The 27,910-nt window shown below is 43.5% G+C and overlaps 6 protein-coding genes across 8 annotated transcripts in view; 3 read left to right on the forward strand and 3 right to left on the reverse strand.

Moving 5' to 3' along the window:
- The window catches only part of LOC126568065 (palmitoyltransferase ZDHHC8), a 347,611-nt gene that overhangs the window by 69,813 nt on the left and 249,888 nt on the right, over nt 1-27,910 (reverse strand). The window lies entirely within an intron of this gene.
- LOC126563789 (migration and invasion enhancer 1) lies at nt 658-1,138 on the forward strand. The gene is made up of 2 exons (XM_050220534.1): nt 658-744; nt 791-1,138. Exons 1-2 carry the CDS (start codon nt 658-660, stop codon nt 1,136-1,138), a joined length of 435 nt encoding a protein of 144 aa, XP_050076491.1.
- Nucleotides 1,355-3,867, reverse strand: LOC126568614 (molybdenum cofactor sulfurase). Its single transcript, XM_050225123.1, has 3 exons — nt 3,798-3,867; nt 3,100-3,724; nt 1,355-3,008 (listed from the first exon to the last, which is right to left on the reverse strand). The coding sequence occupies exons 1-3, from the start codon at nt 3,865-3,867 to the stop codon at nt 1,355-1,357; spliced, it is 2,349 nt and encodes a 782-aa protein (XP_050081080.1).
- LOC126562187 (activating signal cointegrator 1) lies at nt 6,040-7,786 on the forward strand. The gene is made up of 3 exons (XM_050218628.1): nt 6,040-6,107; nt 6,171-7,140; nt 7,211-7,786. The coding sequence occupies exons 1-3, from the start codon at nt 6,040-6,042 to the stop codon at nt 7,784-7,786; spliced, it is 1,614 nt and encodes a 537-aa protein (XP_050074585.1).
- On the reverse strand, nt 9,160-14,953 carry LOC126555983 (protein white). The gene is made up of 4 exons (XM_050211141.1): nt 14,821-14,953; nt 10,391-11,331; nt 9,985-10,318; nt 9,160-9,907 (listed from the first exon to the last, which is right to left on the reverse strand). The coding sequence occupies exons 1-4, from the start codon at nt 14,884-14,886 to the stop codon at nt 9,161-9,163; spliced, it is 2,088 nt and encodes a 695-aa protein (XP_050067098.1). The 5' UTR covers nt 14,887-14,953; the 3' UTR covers nt 9,160.
- Nucleotides 20,895-27,592, forward strand: LOC126568233 (TBC domain-containing protein kinase-like protein). Its single transcript, XM_050224682.1, has 5 exons — nt 20,895-21,230; nt 22,605-23,364; nt 24,393-25,195; nt 25,280-25,551; nt 27,128-27,592. Exons 1-5 carry the CDS (start codon nt 20,924-20,926, stop codon nt 27,590-27,592), a joined length of 2,607 nt encoding a protein of 868 aa, XP_050080639.1. The 5' UTR covers nt 20,895-20,923.

Here is a 27,910-nt window from a genome sequence, read left to right on the forward strand (position 1 = left end):
GAAAACTCAACTGTCAGTATTGCAGGGTTGACCAGGTGATAAATCATAGCAGAAAACAGACACCGTTTCTGAATTTCTGTGCGATTAAATTGTTGTATACCTATTCTTCTGCTACTAAGTTATGAATGCATTTACTGCAAATCAGATGGTTTTATTCACATTCCATACGCTTATTGATTATAATACAGCGGTTAACTTGCCATTCCGGCATGGTAAAATTGTTATCGGTTACATAAATACTTATTCTGGCGACGTAAACCTTCAATCGGGTCTTGTCAATTCTATTTGGGCATCGTGAAGCATGAATCCGTCTTAGTAAAAAATGAATGTGGCTGCCTTTGGATTGTTTTAATTTTCATCTGTAAAATCCGCTCCGTGGCTCCGGTGTATTTCCGAGTTTCTATTGTGGTAAATAAGGAAGCTAACTTGCGCAGATTCAATAATGGATTCAGGTGTGTTGAGGGAGTGGGCTTTAGAGCATCCAGATTTTCCGTATGTGCTTTTACAAGCTTTTGCGGTATAACCGTCCCTCAATTTAGCATATTCAAACTGGCAGATCAAGAGATAAACATTTAAATTCTATTCAAAGTTTATCGGATATAGACCTCAATAGCCCCGATTGGTTAGGTCAACCCTGTAATTTGTGGGACAAACAAAATGACGAATGTTCACAACCCCTGTCCAAATGCCGGCATCAAAACAAAAGCTCCGCTTGTTTCCATATTTTCCGAAAACCACAACAACGTAGAAATGGCATCGGGTGACGATTTCGGCAGGAACCCTCGTGTAGATATCGAATACTGGTAAGCAGCAGAGGCAACAAATTGTGTGCTTAATTCTAACTTTCTCTTTCCTCCCTTGTTACACAATCCGCAGTAATGTATGCAACTCAAAACCACAGTGCATGGAACTGGCAAGCATCATCCGGGAACAGTTCCCGGACGCAGAAGTTGTTTGTCACACGGGTAGACGCGGTTCGTTCGAGGTGCAGATTAACGGTTCGCTAGTGCACTCCAAACTCGGGTCGTTAGCATTCCCACGATACGAGGATGTGGTGCAGAACGTGCGCAATGCACGAGACGGTTTGCCCTTAAACAAAGTGTCCGAACAGCCGATCACTGACTGTGTGGTGCAGTAAGCAAGCGAACATCCAACCATGGTCTTTTGTTTTTGAAGCGTTTATTGTTGAACCACGTTTTTTTCCTCATAGTGGTCATGGAGGAAGATACTGTATATAGTGAGGACTGACTATTCGACTACTTGGTGCGTCAGCAAGTTTTGTAAGCCTTTCGTTGACCGTCGTGACCTAGAAGATTGTTAATCCAAACAGAAGAAGAAGAATTATCGGTCCGATCTATTCTTTCGCTACCTCGATTACACCCGAAACCGTAGCACCGCAGTACAGTTCCTTGTCGAACGCGTCCGTCCCGTTTGCGATTTGTTCACCGTGGTCATGGGACAGATAGACACCGAATCGCATACGCCCACCAAACTCCCGGCTGATCGTGCGCAGTGGTTCAGCCGTACGCACACCACTCGACTGATCGATACAGATCATTTGACATCGGGTACAGGGACCATCGACGCTGAATCCACTTCCCCCAATTCGTACCCGTTGCCAGTCGGACTCTTCCAGTGGGCGAGCTGTTTCGATGATCAGATTGCCACGGAACCGATCGACGAGTGAATCGAGCGCGGGCATTTCTGCTCCATCCCAATCGTCTACCTTATCGCGCAGCCAACGCACGGAAGTTCGGTTAATAAGCAACAGTTGGGCCTGATTGTTGAGGGAAAGTTCTCGTGCCGTTCGACGCTCCCGGCGCGTTTCCTGAGACGATTGGCGTAACAATCGCAGCCCAGAAACGCCGAGTGCTTGGCTCACCCATTCCGCGCACCGTTCGCCATAGTCCACACCCTGCACACTGTCCCGGCACACTTTTGTCTGGCAGAGTTGGACCGCTGCACGTGTTGCGTCCAGCACTTCCGGCTCGTCAAGCTCGATAATCAGCTCATCCTCGAGGTCATCATGCCGTAGCGTCAAACGGTCCTGTTCGATCGTTGGTCGGATACGACACATCGTGGGCAGCTTTTTCTGCGTCATCGCTACCCCATGCTCGTCTACGATGAGAAACGCTCGGTCGTACTTTAGTCCGGTGGCGGATAATGGCCAACTTCCACCGGTGACACGGTACGGACCGCAGGATTTCACCGGATACAGACAGATCTGAACCAGTCGGGGTCGGTCGTAGTTTTTGTACTGGGCTAGAATTTGCTCCCTCGACATACTGGTACCGACGGCGAGTGGCCCAGTGAGTGTACGGCGTATGTAGCAGCGTCGTATCATGGCTACCAGCCGATCGACATCGGCTGGTCGGGTACAGTATCCGAACGAAACACGTACCGATCCGGTCGGCTGCCCGTCTATCAGGTCGTTTGCATCCCCACACACGTGGCCTGCCTGGTAGTGACGTAGTAAATCGGTATCGGCAAGCCGCAGATGGCGCTGGCAGGCACCCGGATTGCAGAAACACCCCGTCCGCAGATATATACCATGGTTGGCTGCCATGCAGGCAACTTCCGCGAATCCAACATACCCACCATCGTCATTTAGCACGTTAAAGTTAACGATAGCACCCTGGGAAGCTGGGTCTCCGAAGGCGGTATCGTGGTACAACTCCACCACCCGGCCACCATTAGCATGCTCGAGTCCCTGTAACGACCGGTAACAGTAGCGTGCGAGCTGAAACGTGTGCCGCTGAATGCGCTCCATTGTCGCGCCTGGGATGAGCCTTTTGAGCGTATCCATACACGGTAGCAAAGCGGCAATCGACAGGAAATTGATCGTACCATCCTCGAATCGTTCCGCCAGCGTGTCTCGCTTCTCGTGGAACGCATTCGCACCGCTCATCGCTATCTTCACTGTACCGCCACCATAGTAACGCTTACCGGGCAGCAGCAAACGTCCGACGTCCTTGCGCACCAACAACGCACCCAGTCCGGTAGGATATCTAAAGTGGGAGAAAGAAAGAGAGAAAAGCAAAAAGAAGCATTAAAATCTGCACAAAACCTCGAGTAGCACGTGCGTGCGTACAAACCTACCCAAATATCTTGTAGAAAGAAACGCAAACGAAACTTGGCCGATAACGGGTAAGATCAAGCATGCTGCTAGACACGTGACTGGCCGCATCCAAGCACACGTGGAACGCATCCTCTCCGTACCCACGCACCCCGTTCTCTTCCACTAGCTTGATCAGTTCCAACGGGTACTTTACACCGTTAAAGTTACACTGGGCCGGAAATACGAACAAAGACGGCCGATTGCGTCGTTGATGGACGGATTCCGGTTCGTTGAGCACCTGGAGCAATTCGGTCCGCTCGATCGGACAAATACGCTCGGTTCGTACGATTTCACGCATCCCCAAAACCGACGTATGACTGTCGCGCAGATACACGAACGAACCAGCTCTATCCGGTTCGCCGAAACAGAAGGATTCGCCGACCAGCTTAAGGCTAGCGGTTGTACCGGATGTAAAGACGAGATCGTACTCAGCGGGACGAGTATTGAACCACCGCAGCACTCGATACCGTACCAGATCCATTAGGTCTTCCATAGTGCGGCTAGTGTGCGGATTACAGAACAGACTACCGGCCAGCAGTTCCTGAATGGCCCGGAGCTGCGACTCACCGTACAGTGCCGTTCCAGCATGATCCAAGTAACATTTATCTGTGAGTACGCGTTAAGGTAAGTTATATATTTGGTATTCATACTCTTTCATACATTTGGGATTTATACTGACCGTTAAGGCGAAAGAAATCTTGTTCAATTTTGCGTTGCTCTTCGTCCGTGTACTCGGTGATGAAATCCATCGCTTAAGGCACCTGCGGCTGCAAAACAACAAACAACAAAAACTTCCACTCCGTCGGAGAACAAACTGATAACTACTGATGCCGTCGATAGCTGGTTGATGCGATCGTTGTGTGACACGCAACAGATAACGGCCAACTGGCTCAGCTACCTTTTGTTTTGATACCCCAAGCATACACCGCCAAGGCTTTTTAAAGTCTCCAGATTTCGCTTAACGGTGGTTACATTTAAAATAGCGCGTATTCATCGTGGAAAATTATAGCCAAATCGTTGGCCCTTGTACGTTGTCCCGGTTTCCGCAGCATATATGATTTTGTTGCCATAGAAACTATGCGGACGATGAAGATGGTACCAGAAATTAAAAAATAACAAACAACCTCTCTTCAAGCCGAAACATTGATGGAAACTAGTGGTGGGCGGGACGACCCGAACCTGGTCGGAGCCATACGTAAGTGACCCGAAGTTCGGATCGTATTCGGGATTCGTAAGATTCCAAGATTAAATCCCTACGAAAATTCGAAACAGATTGGATCCAAATTGAAGGAATCGATCCGATAGGAACTCGATTGGCATTCTTTAGGGATTTGATTTGGATGACTGAGTGAAAAAAGTCATGTTTTTTTTATGGATTTTCTATCTTCGTACGAACGTAACCCGGTATTTAATTTGATATTGGCTATTTTAGTAACCTGATAGCAATAAAATATAGTATGAGTACGTAGCGTGATTGAAGATAAGTGTCTAGTGGAACCCTCCGAAGTCAGATTTGGATGTTGAGATTCCTACATTCCTACAGGAACGAAACCTAGCTCCCGGGTCGATTCGTAAAAGGAGTCGTATGACCCATCACTAATGGAAACCGTGCTTGGCACCGTTGCAATAGTAATGATCGATTGGTTCGACATTTCCGACGTGTTGAACATTTAATTTTCTTATTACCACCGGAACCGGAGACAACTTTATTGCACTTGGTGTGTGTTATTTTTCCTCCTTTCCCTTACGTTTTTTCTGTTTTCATTTTTACCAAATTCTACAGTGCGTAACAGAAGAATAGGGCACAGTTTTTTTTAATATAACTGGCAAATTTGCAGAGATAGTTAAAATTGATGTTTTGCAAAATTGTACAGAATAAAAAAATACATTTACATAAATTTTGTTCATAAATTTACGTACATTTTTTAATGATTTTTTTTCCCGGGTTGAAAAAAGCTTCAAATATCATAACGCAGCATCCGCAGGCCGAAGGAAAATCTGATTTTCTTTTATATTTCTTAACACTTCCTGATAATGTACAAATTATTTTATTAAACTTATCTTAGATTTTCTTATTTCACGATGCATTTAAAGCAAAACATATTGCAAAAAAAGTCCCAATTCTCGCTACATTTTTTTTGCTCCTGCAAAGTGTTATGGCACTGCACCAGGGATATATTTATATATTTTGAAAGGTAATATTTTGTAGTTATTTATTTTAAGTATGACGGCTTGCGCTTCATGTATGTTTTCTAGTTATATATTGACAAGAAAGAACCAAAATCTACGCTTAAAAACAACCAAAAACGAAAATAGACGAAAATGTATAAAAAATGAACATATTTAACGTCACGGGTTCACTAAAAATTTTGACAAATTGTTTAAAATTTGTTATACATTGCCTCTATTATTTATTTATAATTAATTATGACGGTACTATGCCATGTTTTGAAGGGAGCCTCTTTTACTATCTGTATTTTTCACCTAATTAAAAGCTGAAGGTTTACATAAAAAATAGTACATTTTCGTAAGAGGCCCTGTAGTTATGAAGCTTTTTGAAGCCAATAAAAATATGTAATAGTGTGCGTAAAAATATGAAATATATATTAGTAAACGTATTTTTTTATTCTTTACAACTATGCCGAAAATCAATTTTACCTATGTTTTCGATTTTTAAGCTATTCTCAAAAAAGTGTTGTTGATGCCTTATATTGTTCTGTTACGCACTGTACAAATACGCATGTGGACTGTCACCGCGTGCCGTGGTAACTCGCCACACCGTAACTTTCCTCTATGAACTGTATCTGCGTCCATGAACACAACAGCCGGTTATCAAGTGATTCCGCTGCCAGTCATATCAGATGGGTGGATTGCGATAGGTTGTGCAAAAAGTGAGTGATTTTAAAAGAGCGAGTCCGGCCATGAATCAGTGGATTAAAGAAGAGTTGTCCAAATGCTTGCATTTCGAAGTACCGAAAGAATTAATCGCGTAAGTAAAATCACAATTAGTACCTAGACAAATCGTTCTTTCACATGTGCTTCTTCATTTTAGTTACATCTACACCATCCAGAGTGCTGACGAGATCGATGGCTACTTCAGAACACTGCTCGATTACAACAATCCTCAGCATACGGCGTTTATGCGCGAGCTGAAAATTAAGCTAGGTCATGCTACATCTACCGAAGCAGGAAATGTCAAGTCAGCAGCACAAGCACCAGCATCCGGCAAGGGTAAACAGCAGACGAAGCAACAGCAAACCAAGTCATCTAAAACAGCCACCGCATCCGCATCTACCGGTTCGTCGTCGACAGGTAAACCGTCCGCCCAGGAATCCAGCTCCGGCAAGAAGAAAACCAAGTATGTGAATCTTTATGGTCAGGATGGAGGGTTGGCGGATTTTGTACTTTTAAAAGGGCGCCATCACTGTGATTGTCAAGCGTCCAAGCATCGGCTAATAAACAACTGCATACACTGTGGGCGGATCGTGTGCGAACAGGAGGGTAGTGGACCTTGTCTGTTCTGCGGTAGTCTCGTATGTACCGAGCAGGAGCAGCGGATGATCGAAAGCACTACCCGGAAGGGTGACAATCTACGCCGGAGTCTGATGGAGCAGAACCGACCAGCTGGCTGGGAGGAAGCTTTGGCGATGCGGAATCGTTTGCTAGAGTATGACCGTAACAGCGAAAAGCGTACCACGGTGATTGACGACGAGGCGGACTACTTCAAAACCCACTCGATCTGGTTGTCGGACGCGGAGCGCAAAAAGCTTGCCCAACTGGAGGAAGAACTGCGCGAAAAGCGGCACGCTAGCAGGCTGGCTCGCAAGGTGACGCTTGACTTTGCCGGTCGACAAGTGCTGGATGAGGCTGTGCTGTCGACGGAAGATATGGAGGAAATCTTTCGTCAGGCATCGTTGGTGGATTCGCCACAAACCGAACGCGGTAAGGAAAATAATGATCCTGGCCGGGTGGCGCACGATAACGACGATGTACATCCGTCACTGTATGTACCTGCACCAACGGTAATTATATTTGGCAATACCCTCTAGTTGACATATTTAATTTCTTTAATTTTGTTTCTGCTTGTTACAGTTTATCGACAGTACTCTTGATGGAACTACTGTCCCGAGTACGATGAGCTCTGCTTCCGGTTACGACGGTGTTTACAGTCGTGTGCAGGACAAAGAATTTCTCGAAATGTCTGATTTGCGTCACTGTCTCTCGATGCACCAACCCTGGGCGTCGCTACTGGTGGCTGGTATTAAGCGTCACGAGGGCCGTACTTGGTACTCGTCGCACCGTGGTCGGCTGTGGATTGCGGCTACGGCAAAACCTGTCTGTCCGGACACGGTGCAAGAGTTGGAGCATTTCTATCGCAAGCTGTACGAGGACGATACGATCCAGTTCCCTACCCAGTACCCGGCCGGATGTTTGCTTGGTTGCGTTTCGGTGAAGGATTGCTTACCTCAGGAAGAGTACCGGAAGCAGCACCCGAACGGAGAATCTGACAGCCCATTCGTGTTTGTGTGCGAAGAACCTCAGGAATTACCGATACGGTTCCCACTGAAGGGTGATCATAAGATCTATATGCTGGATTCCCGAATTCATCAAGCCGCAGTAAAAGCCTTACAGCGATTAGCGAAACAGAACAAAGAGTTGGCAGATTAAAGCTGCAACGATCAAGAATAGGAATGTGCCACTTCGACTGGACCGGCGTCAAAATGATTGGTCATTTTTTTTGGGGCGGATATATCGAGTTCTATTTAACCGATTATTTGTATTGTACCGTAAAGAAAAGCTTAACAGCTCAATGACTTTTAGGATTTAGGACCCGGTAGCTATTGATCGTATGTCCTCCATCAAAAGTTCCTCCACTCAAAACACTACGACTCATCATCTAATCAACTGACTGAGCTTTCAAATTTGGGGCGGCCCGGTGGTGTAGGCGACAGCGGCGCGGGTCTTCAAACGGCAAGACCAGGGCAAGAAGAAGAAGAGCTTTCAAATTTATACTTGTGTGTTTTGGAGGTTGGTCAAAACTGACAAATATTTTAATTCAGTTTTTGTGCCGTTATTCGCTGTTATTCGCCCACCTGTTATTCGCTACTGTCGGCTCCGGTATTGCGCAGTGCCGAAACAAGTGGGGAATGGCAGTTGGGGTTCCTAACATTACCATTTGGTGGGACCTGTCCTTTTGACGTTGTAGTCAAAACGTTGTGGTAGTGTCCTTTTGACGTTGTAAGAAATACTTCGGATTTATATGCTACTGAAAGTGGTTGATTCCACCTTCAAGGTCAAGATACTATATTTGCACACCCTTATCGTTGTTCTCTATTAAGCCCTTAAATAATAAAGAGCTTCAAACAAACATTAAATAGAAAAAATTCATTTAAATTTCAATAGAAAATATCGTGAGAGTCAAACGTTTGTTTTCATCGTTTTTATATTAATGTTATCGGTTATTATTACTATTGCTATTCTTATCGGTTTTGCTCGTCACGTGTCGTAATATTTCTACAATAATATAAAACAGAACACGACACCATAGTTGGGCAGCCGACAGACAGCGGCAACAGTGTGTCGCTCAAACTGGTACAATTGTGGTAGTGTGAACTAATGGGTAAGGATTCGGATGGAGAAAAATCTTCCGACAATCGGCGGCAAACCAACATAATGGGGAATAGGAGTAAAGCAAATACTTGACACAAATTACTTAATCTTCGGTTCGGTAACTAGGCAACATGCAAATTCGCTATGCATGTGTATCAATGAAGTTATGTATATATCTCTCTGTGCTTCACGCCATATGCTGGTTGCGGGCTGGCAAGTTGTACACAACACAATTTACACAATTTACATCAGGTTTCTTAACCGTAGAAAAACAAAAAACAAACCTATGTAGGTGTAGACAAAAGTAACAAAAATTAAGAAACACAACTGAAATACAAAACAAGCTGCCAGGAAGCAAAACTAGAGAGATAGGAAAAGAAAGCAAAACAAAATGTCTCAGGACAGCAGTATTATTCCGCCGCGTCCTCCATCCTACTCTTTGCTGCGCGACCGCAGCCATAGACAGAATAGTGCACCGAGGCGGAACAGCACAATCAGCGCAAACAGGCAGGCAATGTCTAGCGCAAAATCTTCCACGCGGAAGTTAAACGTCTCGAGTATGATCTCGCCCGATCGTGGGCAGGTGACGTTTGTGCGTGTGCACGCAATCTCACCATCGACCACCGTGCTCCACTGGTTGATCAGCAGTGCTTCGTTGGCGTACCGGAACCAGGACAGATAGGAAAGGTACTTGAAGTATGCAGGCACCGAGGCTGAGTTCAGGAAGAAACCGCCGAAGATCAGGAACGGGATGACCACAGGCGGTCCCACCGACAGGGCCATCGAGATAGAGGAACTGGCACAGGATATCAAGTACCCGAACGAAGTGGACACATTCGCGACGAGCGTCACCACGAACAGCGTGACGAAGTAGTGCGACGCACCGGCACGCAATCCAATCATCGGGTATGTGATCGAGGTGAAGACGAATGGTACGGCGATAAACAATGGCAGCTCAGCGATCGTTTTACCAAGGAAGTACGTGTCGACACGGTACAGTCGGGAACGTTTTTCGCGCAAAAATACCGGCAACTCGGCTGAGAACACGTTGATCACGGCGAACACATTCTGGAAAGTCATATTGGTAAGGAACAGGAAGAGAGAACCGTTGATATTCATGACACCGTCCTGGTCAAGCACCTGGCCGAAATAGATCGAACCGATCAGGGTCGCAACCATCTATGGTAGAGTGTAAGAAATGAAAATCATTTAATTCGTATTATTTCTTACTTTTAAAAAAATCCGTCAAGACTTACCGCTGTTTGTAGCAAGCGCACTTTTACCAACATCGGATCCTTCAGGACACTCAGCCATGAACGCCACAGAATGCAGTAGAACTGTGTCCACCAGCTGGAACGATATCCGGTACTACCGACACCTTCCATCGGTTGCAACAGGTAGGGCTCATCCATGCCCTTACCCGTAACAGAAGCCGTCTCGAGTACTTCCCGCGCAATCGGGCTAACCGCAAACGAGTCGCAAATCTTTTTGATCATGTCGCGACATTCGGCTTCTTTGGCTGGTGCTATCGCCAGCATCTGCACGTAGAAATCGGCCGGATTGTAGTTAGGCGGACAGGGAATTCCGAGCCTGCGAGAATTAATGAAGTAGTATGAAAATGAGACCGTTTTCGAGAAGCAAACAATCGTATCTACTACTTACTGAGAGAAAAACTCCGCCGACTGGTACGGTGAGCCAAGAAACGCTACACGACCTTCCGCCACCAGCAGTATCTTGTCAAATAGACAGTACAGCTCCGAGGACGGTTGGTGGATTGTGAGAATGATGGTTTTACCCTTCATCGCCATACCCTTCAACACCTGCAGTACACTGTGCGCCATAAAGGAGTCAAGCCCGGACGTGGGTTCGTCACACAGTAGCAGATGCGGATCCGTCAGTGTTTCGGATGCAAACGCCAGCCGCTTACGCTCCCCTCCGGACAAACCCTTGATGCGACCGGGTGCCCCAATGATTGTGTCGGCACACTTTACCAGTGACAGCTCCTGCAGTACCTCCTGCACACGATGCTGCTTCACGCTCGCCGGCACATCACGACCCATTCGCAATAATGCCTGAAACAGCAGATGTTCGCGTGTCGTCAGCGACGGTATGAACAGATCGTCCTGCTGTACGTAGGCACACCGCGCGCGCAACTGTTCCGCATTTACCGGGACACCGTTCAGCGCACGGACGGCGTTCGGTGAAATCTTCACACCCGGCGGTGAACGGAAGGCGAGAGCATTCAGCAGGGTCGTCTTACCGGCACCGGAGCTACCCATCACCGCGAGCAGCTCGCCACTCCGGGCAACACCGGTCACATTCTTCAGCAGGTGCTTGCGCGGGTTAAAGTCTTTGCGCTGGCGTGTGCAACAGTTGCGCAGCCGGGTGCAAAGTGGCTCGCGGGACTTTCCGTCGGAGGGCGCCTCGCCGAACACGTCGATCTCCTTCCAGGTGTAGGTGAGCCGGTCCTGCTGTGGTATCTGACCCTTGACCGAACCGTAGCTCTTCGGTTTCCACACCTGTATTAGGGTAGCCTTGTCGTTCGTTAGCGTCGTATTTAGCGCATCGTCCATCTGGTCCTGGTAGCTGCTGCTACTGTAGCGCTACAAGCAGATAGAAGGAGTAATTAACGATTAAAGTAGTGTGGATGTTAGAGAACCGGAGGTTACATTTACAGCACTGATCAATGCAAACTACTCCTATCTCCTATCTCAACAAGCCTTCATTCAGCAAACGATAGTACCCATCCACACTACCCGGAAAAGCAGGAAAATTAGCGCACCTATTAGAGACATGTCGCACAGTGTGAGGACTCTGCAGCATCGTCTACACGAGCAAACTAACAAGAAACTAGGATGATGTTCCAGTACAGGCGCGACAAGAAGCAATATTATATTCCCAGCACACATAGTAAGATTTCTAATAGCAACGTGGATTTTGACATCCTCATGGCATTACGTAAGAGGTGACGGGAAAGTCGTAATTTCTCGATTCACAGCTTAACCTCCATGTGCATTCGTAGATCTCACGCTATTACATACGAACCCCGAGACACGAGGTTCAAGAATTAGTCGGCATCAGTGCGGTGACAAATTGATTGCAAACGAAAAAAAGAAAAAGAAGAAAAAGAAACAATAGGACCACCAGTTATCAAGAGAACACTCACTACAAGCCCTAGCCCCTTATCGGGTCAAACATGCAGTTGAACGTTATAAACTCTATTTGTAGGAATTTCCAATACACTATCAACATTTACCATCCCCTAAATCTTTAGAATAGTTCCGATTTTGTTGTGGAATACTTTGCGTATAGATGGGCGCGGTTTATAAGGGGAAGTACTTATCAGCTTAGAACACAAAACTTTGAACATGTGAGGGATAGAGAAAGAGAGACCTCTCTGATGCTTGTAATTGAACCTGTTTAGTCATGGCCATAAGTGATTAAATTGCTCGCAAGATCTTCAAGAATCAAACTTAAAAATATCCTACTTTTACTGCACGTCAGCGCTGCTTGTTTGCATGTTTGCCGCATACTTCAAACCTTAGAGTAGTTAGTGCAGGATTATGTCACCGACACATTGTACATATCATTGGCGGCTGCTTTGTCGGTTACTTTGTCTGCCGCATGTACCTTTCGAGTTTGACGGGACTGCTAATTACGTTAAAACCCCAAGTACTACACCTCTACGTGGAATACAGACGGTTGTCAATAGTTGGAATCGGTTGTTGTTGCCATCGGTTTTGGTAGATGTGAATGGTATATCCAAATGACTGGGAAAAGTGAGTAGCTGACATTTGGGTGGGCATTATGCCGGTAGCGAACGACTGCCGACAGTGTACGGGGATTTGGGTTGTTCTGGTAGGCTTTGCAAAACGTAAAAGCAAAACAAATACTACACCAACCAACAACAGAAAGCAGCGTCGCCCGGCTGGTTTTGCCATCGTTCTCGACAAGCACACAGCAATTGCTTCTGCAAGCTCAGCGACGGTGGGAACGGGAGCACCAAAACCGCAAGCGAATCGGACCCAGACGCACGTCAAAATAAAAGCCCCGACCCCCCGGTGTAGCTTTCGCCACATGACGGCATACACATGTGAATTGCGGTTATCGAGGAATTGGTATGGAAGGACAATTTAATATTTCGCACAGACGCTGCGCGGCGTGTTCGTTCCGAAAAACGAGTATTTTTGGTTTACGCAAATTCCGAAGACTCTGAGACATGATGTGGTTTCTACAGGTATGCGACCCTTCGAATCGTTTTTTTTTTTCAACTATGGACGTTCAATTGGAGGACCTTAGCCGGGTTTCGAAGCATCTCCGAACTGTCGGACGCCAACGCCACCTCGGTTGGTAGTTGCCTCGCGTTTCCGATCACGATCAGAAGGGTGGTCGGCCGGTGTCGTGAGAGGAAAACCTACAACTTCCCCCAAAAAATGCGAACCAGGGCGCATATAACAGGCCTTGTTCCCAACCTCCACTTCCACTGACCAAATGCTACCTGTTTAATGTCGAGTCTACGGTAGATGTACTCTGTGTTTTTTTTATGTGAAGGAAGGAAACATAAGAGGCGACCGCTTGAGCTTAACACAGTCCGGAACTGCGCCCACAACCCGTCCAGTGTAGTTTGTTGTAACTTAGTGAAATTAGATCTCTCGCCGCGCGCAGCCTTTTCCGACGTTGTACTGCTTCCATTACATTACATACGCCTCTCTCTAAGTAGTGCGGAAAGAATCAATGCAAGCGCGGGAACGTGGTAAACCAAATAGGCGTTGTTCGTGTCTGTGTGTGTGAGTAGAAGGAAATGTTTAATTATTTCATAACTGTTTGCTAACGTACCTTGCAAACCCGAAAGATCTAATATGCTATACCGATCAATAGGGAAACATTGTAGTATTGACCAAATTCATCATCAACGCCCCCGGAACTCCTTCCCCTTCGTCGATGCTTTTGGAATGCTGATAAGAGACGGATCATTGGGCGATCCGTCAGTGTGCGCTACGTTGTGATTGCTGGCCAGAGCCTTATCATGAACCAGCACAAACATTAAGAAGCTGTGTTGTTCGTTATGGTGCACTGAGCACTTGTACATGGTTCATCAAACAAGAGGTTCAGCATGAGGCAGAAGTATCAGTAAAGTAATTCCAAATTAATTAGAGTTTGCATTACCGACAGTCATGCTTAACACACCCTACCAGGCTACCTAATGGTGTCCGGGTTTGTACTGCACAAAACCGGGGGAGCGAACAGACATTTGCTGGTTAGTCAACACAGTAAACCATTATTAGACGCCCGTGCAACCCTAACCTACATCTACCACTTGGTTTGTTAGTTGAGGTTATGGTTCGGGCATCAGCAACCTCGGTGTCACCTTACACCGGATCTTGTATACTCAATAAGGCGTAGCACACCTTCGGGATGTTCTGTTTCGTCGTGTAAACATCCACATAGTAACTTCCATTGATTGTTGGGCTTCATTATCCTATCGTCGTCGCCATAGCTATCATGGAAAGTGAAATTCGCTACTGCTCATTCAAGACGGCTGTTGAAAATATACTTCAGACAGTACTGAGTAAACATACGAAAATCGGCACAAGTATCTGAACGCTTCGTGTTAAACTGTACTAACGAGTAAATATAACCGTACGCGTATCACTTGCTCATTATCGCAAGACGCAATGATCCATGTCCTTTCCCACTTGCAATGGAGAAAATCTTTTCAAGGAAGGGAAGAAAAAACATCCATTGCGATGCATTCCATCTCCATCTAGAGCCCTCCATGCAAACTGGTTCATGGACGCCGGCGCCTTGTGTGTGTACCAAGATGGGCCATTCTCACTATCGACTTACTGAGTCATAAGATCTATAGTAGTATTGCGCAGCTCGCCCATGAGCCACCATGTACCGCATGATAGGATGCCAATCGCGGGAAGGCAACAACCGCGCGGGACCTCCTAACTGTCGAGTCATCCTGCGCGAGTCCAAGGGCTTAATATCGGTTCGACGTCAAGCCGTCAACAACAACATTTCCGTTTCTGATCACTACTGATGCCATCATGTCAATGTTCCCCCACCGAATGCGTTTGCCAACTTACCCGACTGGAGCTGAGGGTTGTTTTCGATTCCCCATCCCCATACTGGTCGTCGGTGTTGATCGTCATCGTGCGTATACGTGCCGAGGTTCGGTGTGTCGTATATCGTGGCGCTTGCTAGTTGCGTTGCGTATTCCTAGACAATCCTGGAAAGTAAAGCGTGTCAGTTGTAGTAGGTCCTGCAACGAAAAGAAAGACAAACGTTAAAACTAAGGTTAGGTGGGCATATAATTATCTGCCAATTCTCATCTTCGGTCCCCCTCCTGTAGCAAAGCTCCCTAAATTTCTTCCGTTCCCAAAACTCGCTGGCCGGCTATCAGCAACCCAGCTAATGCGCATTCTTTACCCTTGTGGCAGAGGCTCCTAATGAGCACGATGCTGATGATCGGTGTGTCTTTCGTCCGGTTTTAATTTGACTTGATTTCTCTCGCGTCTGATGCGCAGTGCGCTGTTATTTTTTTGTACTACCTCAACATAATAAATGTTTTTCCCGCTGTTGTGCACCCATAGCGTGTAAATCTTGAGGCATTAACAGTTTATTGAGGTAGATATTTAACATCTTTTTAATTTCGCGCGATGAAAATCTACTTAGACAAGAATTTCATCATCGCTTCCGATTTCCGGTCTCATTTCACAACCGGCTTATTAAAACTGATGGACCACCGGTCCGGAGCTTAATTCCGATCGGACGACCTTTGGCTTAACCTCACTGTGTGGGGTTTTTTTTTGACATCTCTACACGACAATCGATTAATGTGGGATGATCTATGGGTAGCATGACAAAAAGAACTTGTACTTGTAGCGACAACAAAAAATGTCGATCTCGATGTTGTAGTGAATATGGTGGGGTGCCTGGAAGCAATCTTCTAATGAAGTCTTCCCAGTCTTCCATAATCAGCCAAAAGCGTTTTTTCTTGCCGTTGTTGTGATTTTCGCTCCATTAGAACCGATCGTCCAATGTTGGACTGTGGGGACGTTAACGATGCCCCCTAATTTAACTGCTCTTTCTTTATGATGCAGCTAATTTCAAACAGTTTGTGCGCGTCGTGTGATTAGTTTTAGAGTTGTATGTTCATTCCCATCCTTCCAACAAGATTACAACAAGAGCTTCACTTTCTATGCCCTCTTTTTTCTAGACTTGCATCTATCTACAAGTCCGAAATACCGAACACTCATTATAAAACAAGGTAAGACTAGAGGCAAGAGTAGAGTGTTTGCCCTCCGATAATTAAAGTTGTTATCGGACATCCAGAAAACTGCAAGAATACATACAAGTAATCGTCCCGCGGAACGGAAACGCTACGGTTGGAAAATGCCGCGCTTCATTAAGCCAAACAAACAACAACAAAAAAACCCCGGCCGGCGTTCCCGGGAATGCATTAGGAAACATAACCTGGCCGTCGATATGCATATGTGCCCCGGTATCCGTTTACAGGTTCGGTTGTGCACGCGGCAAAACTAATCCGATTGGCTTCATCAGCCTGAGCGGCTTCATGCTGACTGTGTCTGTGCTGTGGATGTATTTTCTTACGGGTTGCACCTTTTGGTGGAAAATCTACCAATCCACCGGATCTACGGCTTCTTCAGGTGCATAAAATCGTCTCGGAGATTCTTCTACGTGGTGGTTGCGATAATGCAGGCAGTTATCTTGAAAGGAAAAATTTCCGACACCGAGCGTTGACAGAAGAACGTTGGGATTTTCACTAGAGTTTTTAAAGTGCAGCAGTTAGGACTAGATGTCATATGTCCTGTGGGGTTGATCAGTTGAACTCAGGATACAATCAGGACACCAATACAACAATCAGGATACCATTATAATCTCAAAGATTTGGACAAGATATGCATGTCTAGACAAAATGGCCTTCCTGTTTGATTGTGATGTTTGTTGAGATCCTTGCAGAAAGAATGCGCGATCCAGGGCATACTAGCAGTCCAAACCGCCGGGATTACTATAAATTTTGATAAAGTCTTCTATTATCTGCCTGGAGGGCACACGCACATACAATTCACTTTCACACACCACCCACACGCTTACAGCACAGGCAGCCATTCAAATTTGTTACACAATTCCATTTGTTGGAGGGAGTTCATTACGTTAAACAAACTAACATCACCTTTCTTCTGGCTTCTAGATTCTTGCAGTCCAATGGATCGTTGGAAAAATGTGGAAAATGATGCACAAATTTAACATTTACACCAGATGCACTTGCAAACACACACCCGCACCCGCACTGGGGCTTGTAAAGACAGTCTTGGAAAATGTGTCTTTGGGAGTTGGTTGGCCGTTAGATTACTCACATCGAATCACGCCGCGTACCAGCTTCAACAACTTTGCTACTGCTCCGAGCAACGATCGAACTGGAATGAATGCTGCCGAACCACTGGCTCCGGTTAGGGAAATGAACTTGGTATGTATATGTATGAAAATGTGTGTATGTGCACGCACACATGCGGTGCTTCTTGCTTGTGCTCTGGCTAGCAATGCGTTTCGGAGTGGAAGAGACACCTATATCCCGTCCAGTGTCTGTCTGCCTTTTCAGAGTTCTACGTCACACACATTCATTTTCCCGTACCGATAGGGCGACTAGTGTCGACTGTTATCAGATGTAGGAATAGGCGCAGGAGCAGTACGTTTGCCTACATGATCTGGTTGATGATACTACGACGCATCCTTTTACCAATACTTTTTAAACGTTCGACAAGCAATTGGCAGGATTTAAGGAAGTAGATGCAGTCGAGTAGATATTGTAGTGATAGTGCTTTATCCTTTTTTGTATACGTGTGATGGGAATCGATCGGATTAAAAGTTACCTATTTGATTATAGAATTTATTATTTAAAGTTAAAAAATAATAATTTCTGAACTTGATGAAATAGTTGCGTTAGTGTACACGTGAGACGATCTATTCAACCCATCAGGATCGCCACACAAAATACAAAATTTCTGAGTCGTTTATCATTTAAAGTATGCAATACTGTCGCATAGGGACATCAAAAGATGTTTTGTCTTTACTAGAGCACAACAATAACAAAAATGCTTTTATTTTGCCAATCGCACGTTAGATTAATTCTCGCTTCTTGTCGTAGCTCCAGAACGCGTCAGTGGTTTCTGTGCGACAATCTGTCCGATAGGATGTACGGAATTTGATCGCAAAAAAGGGGATTAAATTAATTCTTGCCACTGATCGTACATTGATGCTACTCAGAAAATCGTACTCAGCACCGCAACGGGCCAGAAACATGCGGCCGTAATCCTGTAATCAAAACCGTTTACTCTCGCTAGCAATCAAACGTGCTTCTTGCAGCAAAAAAAAAAAACACGGCTAGAAAGTTGCAATTATTTTTTATGGGGAGCAAAAACATAGTTAGGAAATCGAAACGTTGTCGCAATTTTGATAATTCCTTCACATTGAAAGCGTTGCGGGCACGGGAATCGTAGCGGATTATGTGTGACGATAACAACAGCGCTAGCGCATGTTCCTTATGTTGAAGTTATTCAAGGTTTTGATACAATACGATCGACAATCCGTTATTGTGTAAGTTCTCCAATTGTAAACCGTAGCGAAATCCTTTTGCCAGTCGTCAACTGTCGGAAAGTTGTGTTTTAAGTTACTATTTTTTTCACCCCTACGTTGAATGAATGTTTATCAAAATCTCCAACATGGTAGCGTAACGCGTATGAAAAATGTCTCAATTACGACTGGAAGGAACACGTGCGAATTTCCTGTTTGATGGCTGTTGATTTGTTTTTATTTTTTATCGCGATGCGGTACCACTTTGTTAGCAGTAAGGATGGAGTATTTGATTATCGATGTAACATGGTAATAAGTTGGTAGAATTAACCTTTGGTAAGGTAATATGGACAAATGATCATTTGCCATCTTAAACGTTTGATAGTACAGAAAATGTTTGTATTGTGAAAATAATACTATTTTCTAGATGGCTACTACTGATATATCTAGCCGCATCAGTCATGTTCTTTAAAATAATGTAATTTGTCGTCACGCCACTTATAACAGTTGTGACAACTAGCTGCGATTCGAAGGTCAAAAAAGTTTTTAAAAGTCGCTGTTGATTCAAATCCTGAAAAAAAGAACCCTTGAGTTCTTCTGACGCCTATTAACTCCTTAGGAGTGAGTTTGATACAGTCGTTGCTGCCACATTTTTGACCTGAAGGCGTGAATATTGATAGCGCCTCAATTTTTGTACGTACAGCATCATCATTTTTGACTGAGTGCATGAATTTTTGACTCGAAAGCATAAACTTTTGGCTCCTGAAAACACCTGAAATCTATTTGAAAACCTCCAACATCTGAAATATGTTTGACAAATTTTCGACCCAAAGTGTTTTAACTAGCACATCTAACCAATCTTAGAGTTTAAAAACGTTAAGAAGGGATGCCCAAAAGTTTTTTGTTTGATTTTTAAAATTGATATATCGTCTTACTTTATGGTCTTATGTCTTTTATCCATATTTTCATCACAATCGAAAAAAGTGTCTAATGATTGATTACATGATTCATCCAATGACATGAATCTGTTCCAAATTTTTTTAAATTCAACTTAAAAAAAAAACTAATAAGATTTGTTGAAAATTGGCTTCACATTCTCATTTTTACCTGATGTGCAATAGCTGGTGATCTTATTTTTTTTGGTGGTCACTGTGAATCGCAGTGAGATTCAGAGCTTTATCAGGTATTTTGGGATTCCATACACTCTTTGTTTCTAGATCAATTTTCCATAATTAACTAAGAGAATAATAAGGAAACTCTACTATTTATTTTATTGATTACGTTGCTGTTGGTGTGTTTCTCTCTTGCATGCTTGGGATGCAAGAGATTTCATCCTTGGCATCCTTGGGATGACGAGGACGACAACAATTTTTCAACAGAATATGTACATGACGATACAATTTGCAATAAAAATTGAATTAGACCGAGCATAACACGATTAGATTGGAGTATGTAATTTGAAAGCAAACTGCCAAAATTAATTTTAAAAAATAATAATTAGTTATAATAATAGTTTTCGGCATGATTATGAAAAATAAGCATGATTATGAAAAAAAATCTCGTAATAGAAATTTTCTTTTAAATACTTCTTAAGATGACCAATGATTATTGTTAGATACATCTAAAAATTCGCGCACCGTTTGTGAACTTTGGTTCGATTTGATTTGTACCGATAGCTTATCTTTTCATGATTGAGCAAACTAGTGTATGAACAAATTTGAAGTGCAATATTTCTGATTTATAAAATGGTACTTAAGTTTATTCAAAATTTATTTAGATTTTAAAACCCTAATAAATAATTAATTTTTCATTTTTATCAGGCTGCCGACAATAAGTATATAGTAAATGTGCATTGTTGACAATTCAATCCTGTGGGATTGCTGAAATTAAAGCCTGAAAATAGGAGCATTCTGCTTAAAATAGGAGCAAAATCAATGTTTGCATTTTTACGATTATTTCTTAACAATTGATTTAAACCCCTGAACCAAGAGTTAGGGAGCGTTCTCTGACAGTTTAACAACCATTTGAATGTCACTTTCTGGCGAAATAATAATTATTAATAAAAATTTTCGAATGTTTTCGAAACTGGCACAGTTACCCTACTTGTTTTTGGAAGTAACCATACGAATTGAACGGTTGATTATTATTATTATTATTATTATTATTGAAAGATACACAACAATTAAATCATGCACACACTTCTATTGCAGCAAACCCTGCATTCGCTTGGCACGGGCAAACGATTGCTAACCTGCTGTCAACATTGTCAGCTGTATGCATTATCATCGAGTTGAACATAATAAGCTTCGTCGATGTTGGGGTGAAACAACTGACTTGTAAGTACTGTGTTGTCAATACATTTATTCCACGAAAACATTAGACAAGCAACATAAAATGTGGCTGATTGTGTGTTGCGTATGGACACACAAAACATGTAATTACTTTTACATCAAAAAGTGCTCATGAAAACTATGTTCGTGTGTTTGTTTTTAGCGTCTCGTAGGCAGCAACAATTAAGAACGGAAAGAGGGGGCGTATCGGTGGCCGGCAAAGCACGTTCTGTTCACAGTTTTACGACGCACTGTTTACGCTGGAATGAAAGTAACCAACTCGTCAACGGAGCGCCGTACCGCGTCCGAGTATCAGAGTGGCAGCATATTCCGTGGCTGCTCGGTAGAAAGTGGTACCGTCGTACCGATGGCACCATCGAAGCTCAACTATCGCATCTCCGTGCTGACGTTCTTCGCCAAGGCACATCCAAACGACGAGTGTTGCGGTACGAACGGGTTACCGCTGACGCCGAACTCGATCGGAATTTTTGGCCGGGCTCAGCTGCTAAAATCAGATGCGCTGCGGCACGAGAATCTGTGCACCTACCTCGATGCGATACGAGGCAAACATGGTAAATATAGTAGTGTTGGCCTTTACGGGTCAAACCTAGCAAAAATAGTTACGTTACGATCCTTTTTTCATAATCGTACCGTTCGGATACTTTCACTCCATTCCGTTTTTTAAATTTATTATTTTTATTCAACTCCAAGAGGACGGATTTTTGCTGTATGGTCAACACCGCATGTGTTTATTACCTAAAATTAATGTATTGTTATTTAAAAAAGATCTACTCCCCTTAGCCTTAACAAAGTGTTATTTGAAAAGCTAAACTTGCATACAAAGAATTATTTGTTATTTGTTTTAATTTGGAAGTTATTTGTGAGTCGGTTACGGAAAGTGGATGTCGATTTGTTCAAATCGAATAGATAGGCCAAACTGTTGAAGGTTTTATTTTACTGAGAATTGAAGCGGGTTGAAGCGTAGGCGACGACTAGGGGACATACAGGTTAATGTAAAGTTTGGTAGCAATGATAGCTTGTAAATCCGAGAAAAACGCACTTTTTGGCTAACAATGCCTAGCATTCGGCAACGGATAGCATATGCGTACATATAGGGACAGTAGAGTTTCGAAGCAGTGATTTTTTGCAATGCGAGTAAACTTTTTCTCGACACTCACAATTCTGTGCAATGCAATGCAGTGGTGTGTTTGCCGGCGCAAAAATCATGCAGGCTCATTTAACAATTGATCTAATCCCAGCAGCAATACCAGTGCCTTCCGACAGAGAACATCCACATATGACAAACTACATGACTTGCGCCCTTTAACTGTAACATTTATATGCTCCTCAAAAGACATTGATTTGTCCAACCATACACCGAGGTCCTTGCAAGTAATACACAAAGTCGAAATACACCGAAAGATATTGAGTAGCATTTTCGTGCTCAAAGTTCTAGGCCATTAGACATACACCACGAGGTAAAGGAGTGAAGGTAATTTTGTAGGGCACATTTATTTTGGTGGAGGATATAGAAGAAAACAGTTTAATATCGTCTGCATAGAGCAAGTTTTCATTACAGGGAAGGACATTTAAACAAAAAGGAGGAGAACCGTTTTTATAATGGATCTTCAACTCCCAATTTTTGATGTTTTCCATTAGCAACTTATGCGGGATGCTGTCGAATGCTGCCCGGAGGTCAATATAGATTGTGTCTACTTGCTTACCAGTAATAAGTTTTTCGAAGATAAAAGGCACGGAATACATAAGGTTGGACGTGCTGTATGCCGTTTGAAAGTGAAGCCGTGTTGATGTTGCGATATTTAAGAAAAAACACAGGATTAGGAAAATTAAACACAGGAAATTAAAAACGAGGTGTTTAATTTTAATAACGATTCTTTTTCAACAAATTTCCCAACACTATCCTCAGTCATTCTCTTCCTCCACAGAACGGACGATCATCGTGCAGGAGTACGTCGGTTGTCCACTGTCGGAAACGTTTATCGGCGAGAACAATAAGCAAGAAACGTTGCTGCGTATCGGGTACCAGGTGCTGAACGCTCTAACACATCTAAACCAGTGCGGGCTGGTATGCCGAAATCTCGACCCAACCAACGTGATGGTGAGCCGCGATTTCGGTGTAAAGCTGTACAACTACGGACTCTACCACATGACGTGTGGCGGTCGGTACGTGTCGTTTCCGATCGGTAATGTGCGGTACCTGGCGCCCGAAGTACTGCTGGGCAGTCGGGAAAACGTGAAGAGCGACGTGTGGAGTTTGGGCATCATACTGGCCGAACTGGCCCTTTGCTGTACGCTGTGGGAGTCGCTGAAACTGTCCCAGATCATACGCAAAGTGCTGAGCCTGGTCAACACGCAGAACGTGTTCGAGAAGATTGCCCGCGAGCATAGCAGGCTAGAAATGTACGAATCCATGGACGCTGGATTAAGGCGCATGGTGGAAGAGTTTCTAACCATCTCACCAAGAAAACGTCCGCTGGCGAAAGATGCTCTAGATGATCCGGTATTTGATTTCATGAGGCTTAGCAGTACGCCTACGAACGACACCAGTGGACTAACGTTGGTAGAGAAGCATCTATCCCTTGCCCAGCTGTACTATCTCTGGCAGTTGGCCGGCGGCGATGTCCAGCAGGAGCTAAAAAAGGAAGGACTTATCAAGAGTGAGGCACCGATTCTTTCCCTACCGAAGTAAGTCTTGTGTACCAACAGCAACCTTGCCTCTCAAAAGCAATTTATTATTTTTATTAATTATTTACCTTAAGGCTACACAATGTATATTAACATAAAGAATAACTTTAATATTAACTAAAGGGAAGAGACATATTTTGTTTCACCGAAAGCGAATAAGACAAAAAAAGCCAAATCTAAATTAGACCAGAGAAAAACGGGGAGGTCAATTCTACTTGCTGTGGAACGATTAGAGGGGAAAGGGAAAAAATGAAAAATAAGAAAGAAAAGGAAGTTAGGAGGGAGGAATAGGATGCGATCGATGAGATGAAAGGATTAGGTGAAAGTCGAAAGCGGCAAACGGGCACGAAGGTGAGTGTCGTTTCGGCCAGCAGTGGTGCGTCCGGCAGGGATGAAAACAGGAGAGCAAACACAAATGGAACAGGAGGGAACGAGTGCAGACAGTAAGAGATAGGAAGAAAAATGTTTAGCTCGTCGAAATAACACAGTTGACAGTTAGGAAGTAAAACGGAAACCGACAACATTAATAAACATAACAAATTAAAAGGGCTAAGAACGCAACTGATACCTAATTCTGCAAGTTTGACTAACAATAAGGAGTGCGAAACACAATCAAACGATACTTTAAAATCAGCATAGATAGAGTGAACTTGAGAGACAGTGTCAAGTTGAGAATAAATTAAGGACGAGTAGCACATACGGCTGGAGGTGGAAGAACGATTAGGGAAAAAGCCATGCTGTTGGTAATCTCTCAATATACCGAGAAGCATGTAGAAGGTGCGAATGGATTACAAATTCTAACACCTTGGAAGGGTCTCATAATGTTGCGATACTATGGTAGTTCGAGATATCAATAGGATTGCCTTTTTAGGTAAAGGGGATAGTCACGCCTGTTTGCAGAGTGTGGGAAACGATCTTATACTTAGAGATAAATGAAATAGTTTTGCAAATATGGGAGCAAACGCCTTAGTGCATTTTGGAAATTGGAAATAGATGTGTTCTGATGCTTTCTTCGATTCGATTCTCAGCTTGGTGATGCTGAATGGAAAATCTATCTCACCGCCAAAGAGTCAAAGCTTCCTGCACGATCATCGGATCATTTTCCTTAACTTTAACACCCTCTTGGAACGGCTTTCCGCCATCCCGGAGGAAGACTATTTGCCGCTGATTTACAACACGGACGCTTACCTCGAATCGCCGATCTTCAAAACTGAACTACCGCTCGTGATACGGGAACGGGACATGATCTATCAGTTTCATCGGATCGTGCTGCTCAACACGCTGCTCCAAGGGTATCCCTACACGCACGATCTGTTACGGTCGTTTGCCGCCAAAGATATACCGCCTCTGTTCCGTGGGCAGGTTTGGGCCTGCTTACTTGGGGTGGTTGAGAATGGGATGTACGAGCGGTTGGACAAGTGTAGCCCGACGCACACCGATCGGCAGATCGAGGTGGACATACCCAGATGCCACCAGTACAACGAGCTACTGTCCGCACCAGAAGGGCATGCCAAATTGAAGCGTTTGCTAAAGGCGTGGGTATCGGCACATCCGCAGTACGTATATTGGCAGGGTCTGGACTCGTTGACAGCGCCGTTCCTATACCTTAACTTCAACAACGAGGAGCGCGCCTTTCTCAGCCTGTACAAATTCATACCGAAGTATCTGCATCTATTCTTTCTGAAGGACAATTCGTCAATCATTAAAGAGTATCTGGTAAAGTTCTTTCAGTTGATATTCTTCCACGAACCGGCACTCGCGAAACATCTGCACGGGATCAACTTTATACCGGAGCTGTACGCGATTCCGTGGTTTTTAACAATGTTTAGCCGTAAATATCCTCATCGATAAAAGCGAGTTCTCGATAGTTTTTTACTTACTAACTTGGTTTCCCGTTGCTTTTTCTACGTTTCAGACGTGTTTCCGTTGCACAAGATATTCCATCTCTGGGACAAGCTGATACTGGGCGACAATTCCTATCCGCTTTTCATCGGTATCGCTATACTAAAGCAGCTAAAGAGTACACTGCTAAAATCGGGCTTCAACGAGTGCATCCTACTGTTTAGCGATCTGCCCGATATTGTGATCGAATCGTGCGTCAACGATTCGGAAAGCATGTATCAGTTTACGCCGAAAAGCATCACCTATCGGAAGTACGCTCTGCACGAGGAAGGGCCGGAAGAGTTTGTACGTAGTTTTTTAACCTTTTAACCTTTATTTCAATGGCCACCTTCTAACCGAGTATGTTTTGCTATTTCATTTTTCAACAATTTTGAATATTATGGAGCTAACAACTTGAAACTTTTGCGCATGCGTAGAATTTTTTTCTATCATGTAGCAAATAACACACTTTAAACATCCTATTTGACCTTAAAGACCTACGAGTCATTTTGACTGGTTTTGAATTTTTAAAAGCGCAAAAAATTTCTTAAGTAAAATATTAAGACGATTGTGTATTTTCATTCACTTAAATTTTGTTTTGACAATGGCATTGAACATATCTTAAGTTTATGCTACTGCGACCGTCAAAATGATTTCTATCGCAAGTTCTATCCCATCGACTTTTTTCATCGTTTACTGGAACAAAAATCAAATAAATCCGACCCTTTTGTTGAAAAAACGAAACGAAATGAAAAAAAAAATCGGTTGGTTAGAAATTGAGATATCCGCCCTCAGAAATGGCGAGTCCTAATCTTGGTCGTTCTAGTGTTAATTCAACTTTCAATGGATACCCTTTATTTTATATTACCACTTACCCGGTAAGGACACAAATTTGTAGGGGTGTTTGTTTTTTATTCTATTATAAAGATATATCTATTAATCTACTCATCGTAATTGCATGAAGTTTCCAAGAAAGATGAGACTATTTGCAAACGATCTAATAATATTGAATTGCAGAAATTTAAAAAATTCTTTTTTTTTATTATTCACTTTCAAAGCGGATAATCCTCGTTGCATCTACGATAAGCAATTGTTCGGTAGACAAAGTTTTTATTTGATAAGTGGCAATCTTTGTGTTATAAAACTAATTTATTTAATGACTATGACTTCAAATATCTCGCAATGATCATTTATTTATTTTAAGTATCACGGCTTGCAAATCTCGGGAGCTTATTTTAGAAGACAATGCATGTTCGGCATACGGATACGGGTGAAAATATTTTGCCAGTCTTCTCTTACGTGAGCCTGTGTAATTGCTTGAATCATACGAAAGTGAGTTATAAGCCATTCATTATCCGAGAATGGTTATCCGACACTTCGCCTATTTTTATTGTCTGTATAATTTGATTACTTGATTTTTGATTTTCTATTTATTTTAAGTATGACCGCTTGCGCCGTATAGTCACTTTTCACATTGACTTAATAAAAAAAAATATTTGTTCTACGAAACGGAAAAGCATATTTTTATACAAAAAGTATGTTTAGCGCTTGATAAACCATTGTAAATATAGATGTTAAAAACTATGAAAACAAAAAAAAAAGATTTTTTAAAATTCTAAACTATCTTTCATAAGCTATTCTAGAAATAGTCTCATCTTTTTTTAAATTTGCATGCCAATGTGACGAGCAGATCAAAAGTTATTAGCTTTCTTATCTGGGTAAATGGAAAACTTCCATTCGAAAAGGTAGGACCCACCCGGGTGTAGGTGGGTTATAGAAAGAGTATATTGTTGGTCTTTGAAACAGAAGTTAAAGGCGCCTATATGCATCACCTAAGCAATGATTGTTATTTAAACTCTATTTTATTGCGTATACTCCGTAGGACCTTAACTATAGCGAGGACGATCTGCGTGAAGTACAGGCGGAACTACATCCACGCATTAGCGTGTACGATCTGATACGTTTGTTGCGCGATCGGCCAGCCAGCACGGCCATACTCGACATTCGCAGCAGTCTCGACTACCGGAAGGCAGCGATTGAGAACAGCATCAACATACCATTTAGCTCTGTCTCGTTGAAAGAAGCTCGACTGGATGCGCTAAATGTACCACGGTTGGAAGCGTACCTACGCCGTCAGCCTACCATAACGATCGTCGTAAGCGTGTCGCACGAGAATGCAATGCTGTTTGCGAAATTTCTAGTGGACAGTGACGTACCGTACGTGACGGTACTGCATCGTGGCTTTGAAGCGATCTATCGTACGGATGACAAACTGATACTGCAAACATTCGATTACATAAATACGCTCGCCAAACATCTAACACCGATCACAACGTTTAGCGAATGAGCTTGCTGCGTTACCCATTCGCGTTCAATAGGTTTCCCATTCGCGTTCGCTGGCGGAAATTTAACATTGTGTTTAGGAATTATGCTATTATGGGCAATTAGAAATGATTGTGAATAATTTTTCTGTTCTGTTGAAGGCTGTTATAGTACTCTGCAAAGGACAACACTTTTGAGCATGAGAATTATCATGCTACTTTGAATTCAACATCGATTAGGTACTTGATGTATCACTAGTTAGTCTAAGACTCAAAATTGTGAATCTAGTTCTTTTCCGCTAAGCTTTTTAATTAAGATCAGCAAAAGAGTTAATCTTCCCCGA

The sequence above is a fragment of the Anopheles maculipalpis genome, chromosome X (assembly GCF_943734695.1).
Source record: "Anopheles maculipalpis chromosome X, idAnoMacuDA_375_x, whole genome shotgun sequence".
NCBI lineage: Eukaryota > Metazoa > Arthropoda > Insecta > Diptera > Culicidae > Anopheles > Anopheles maculipalpis.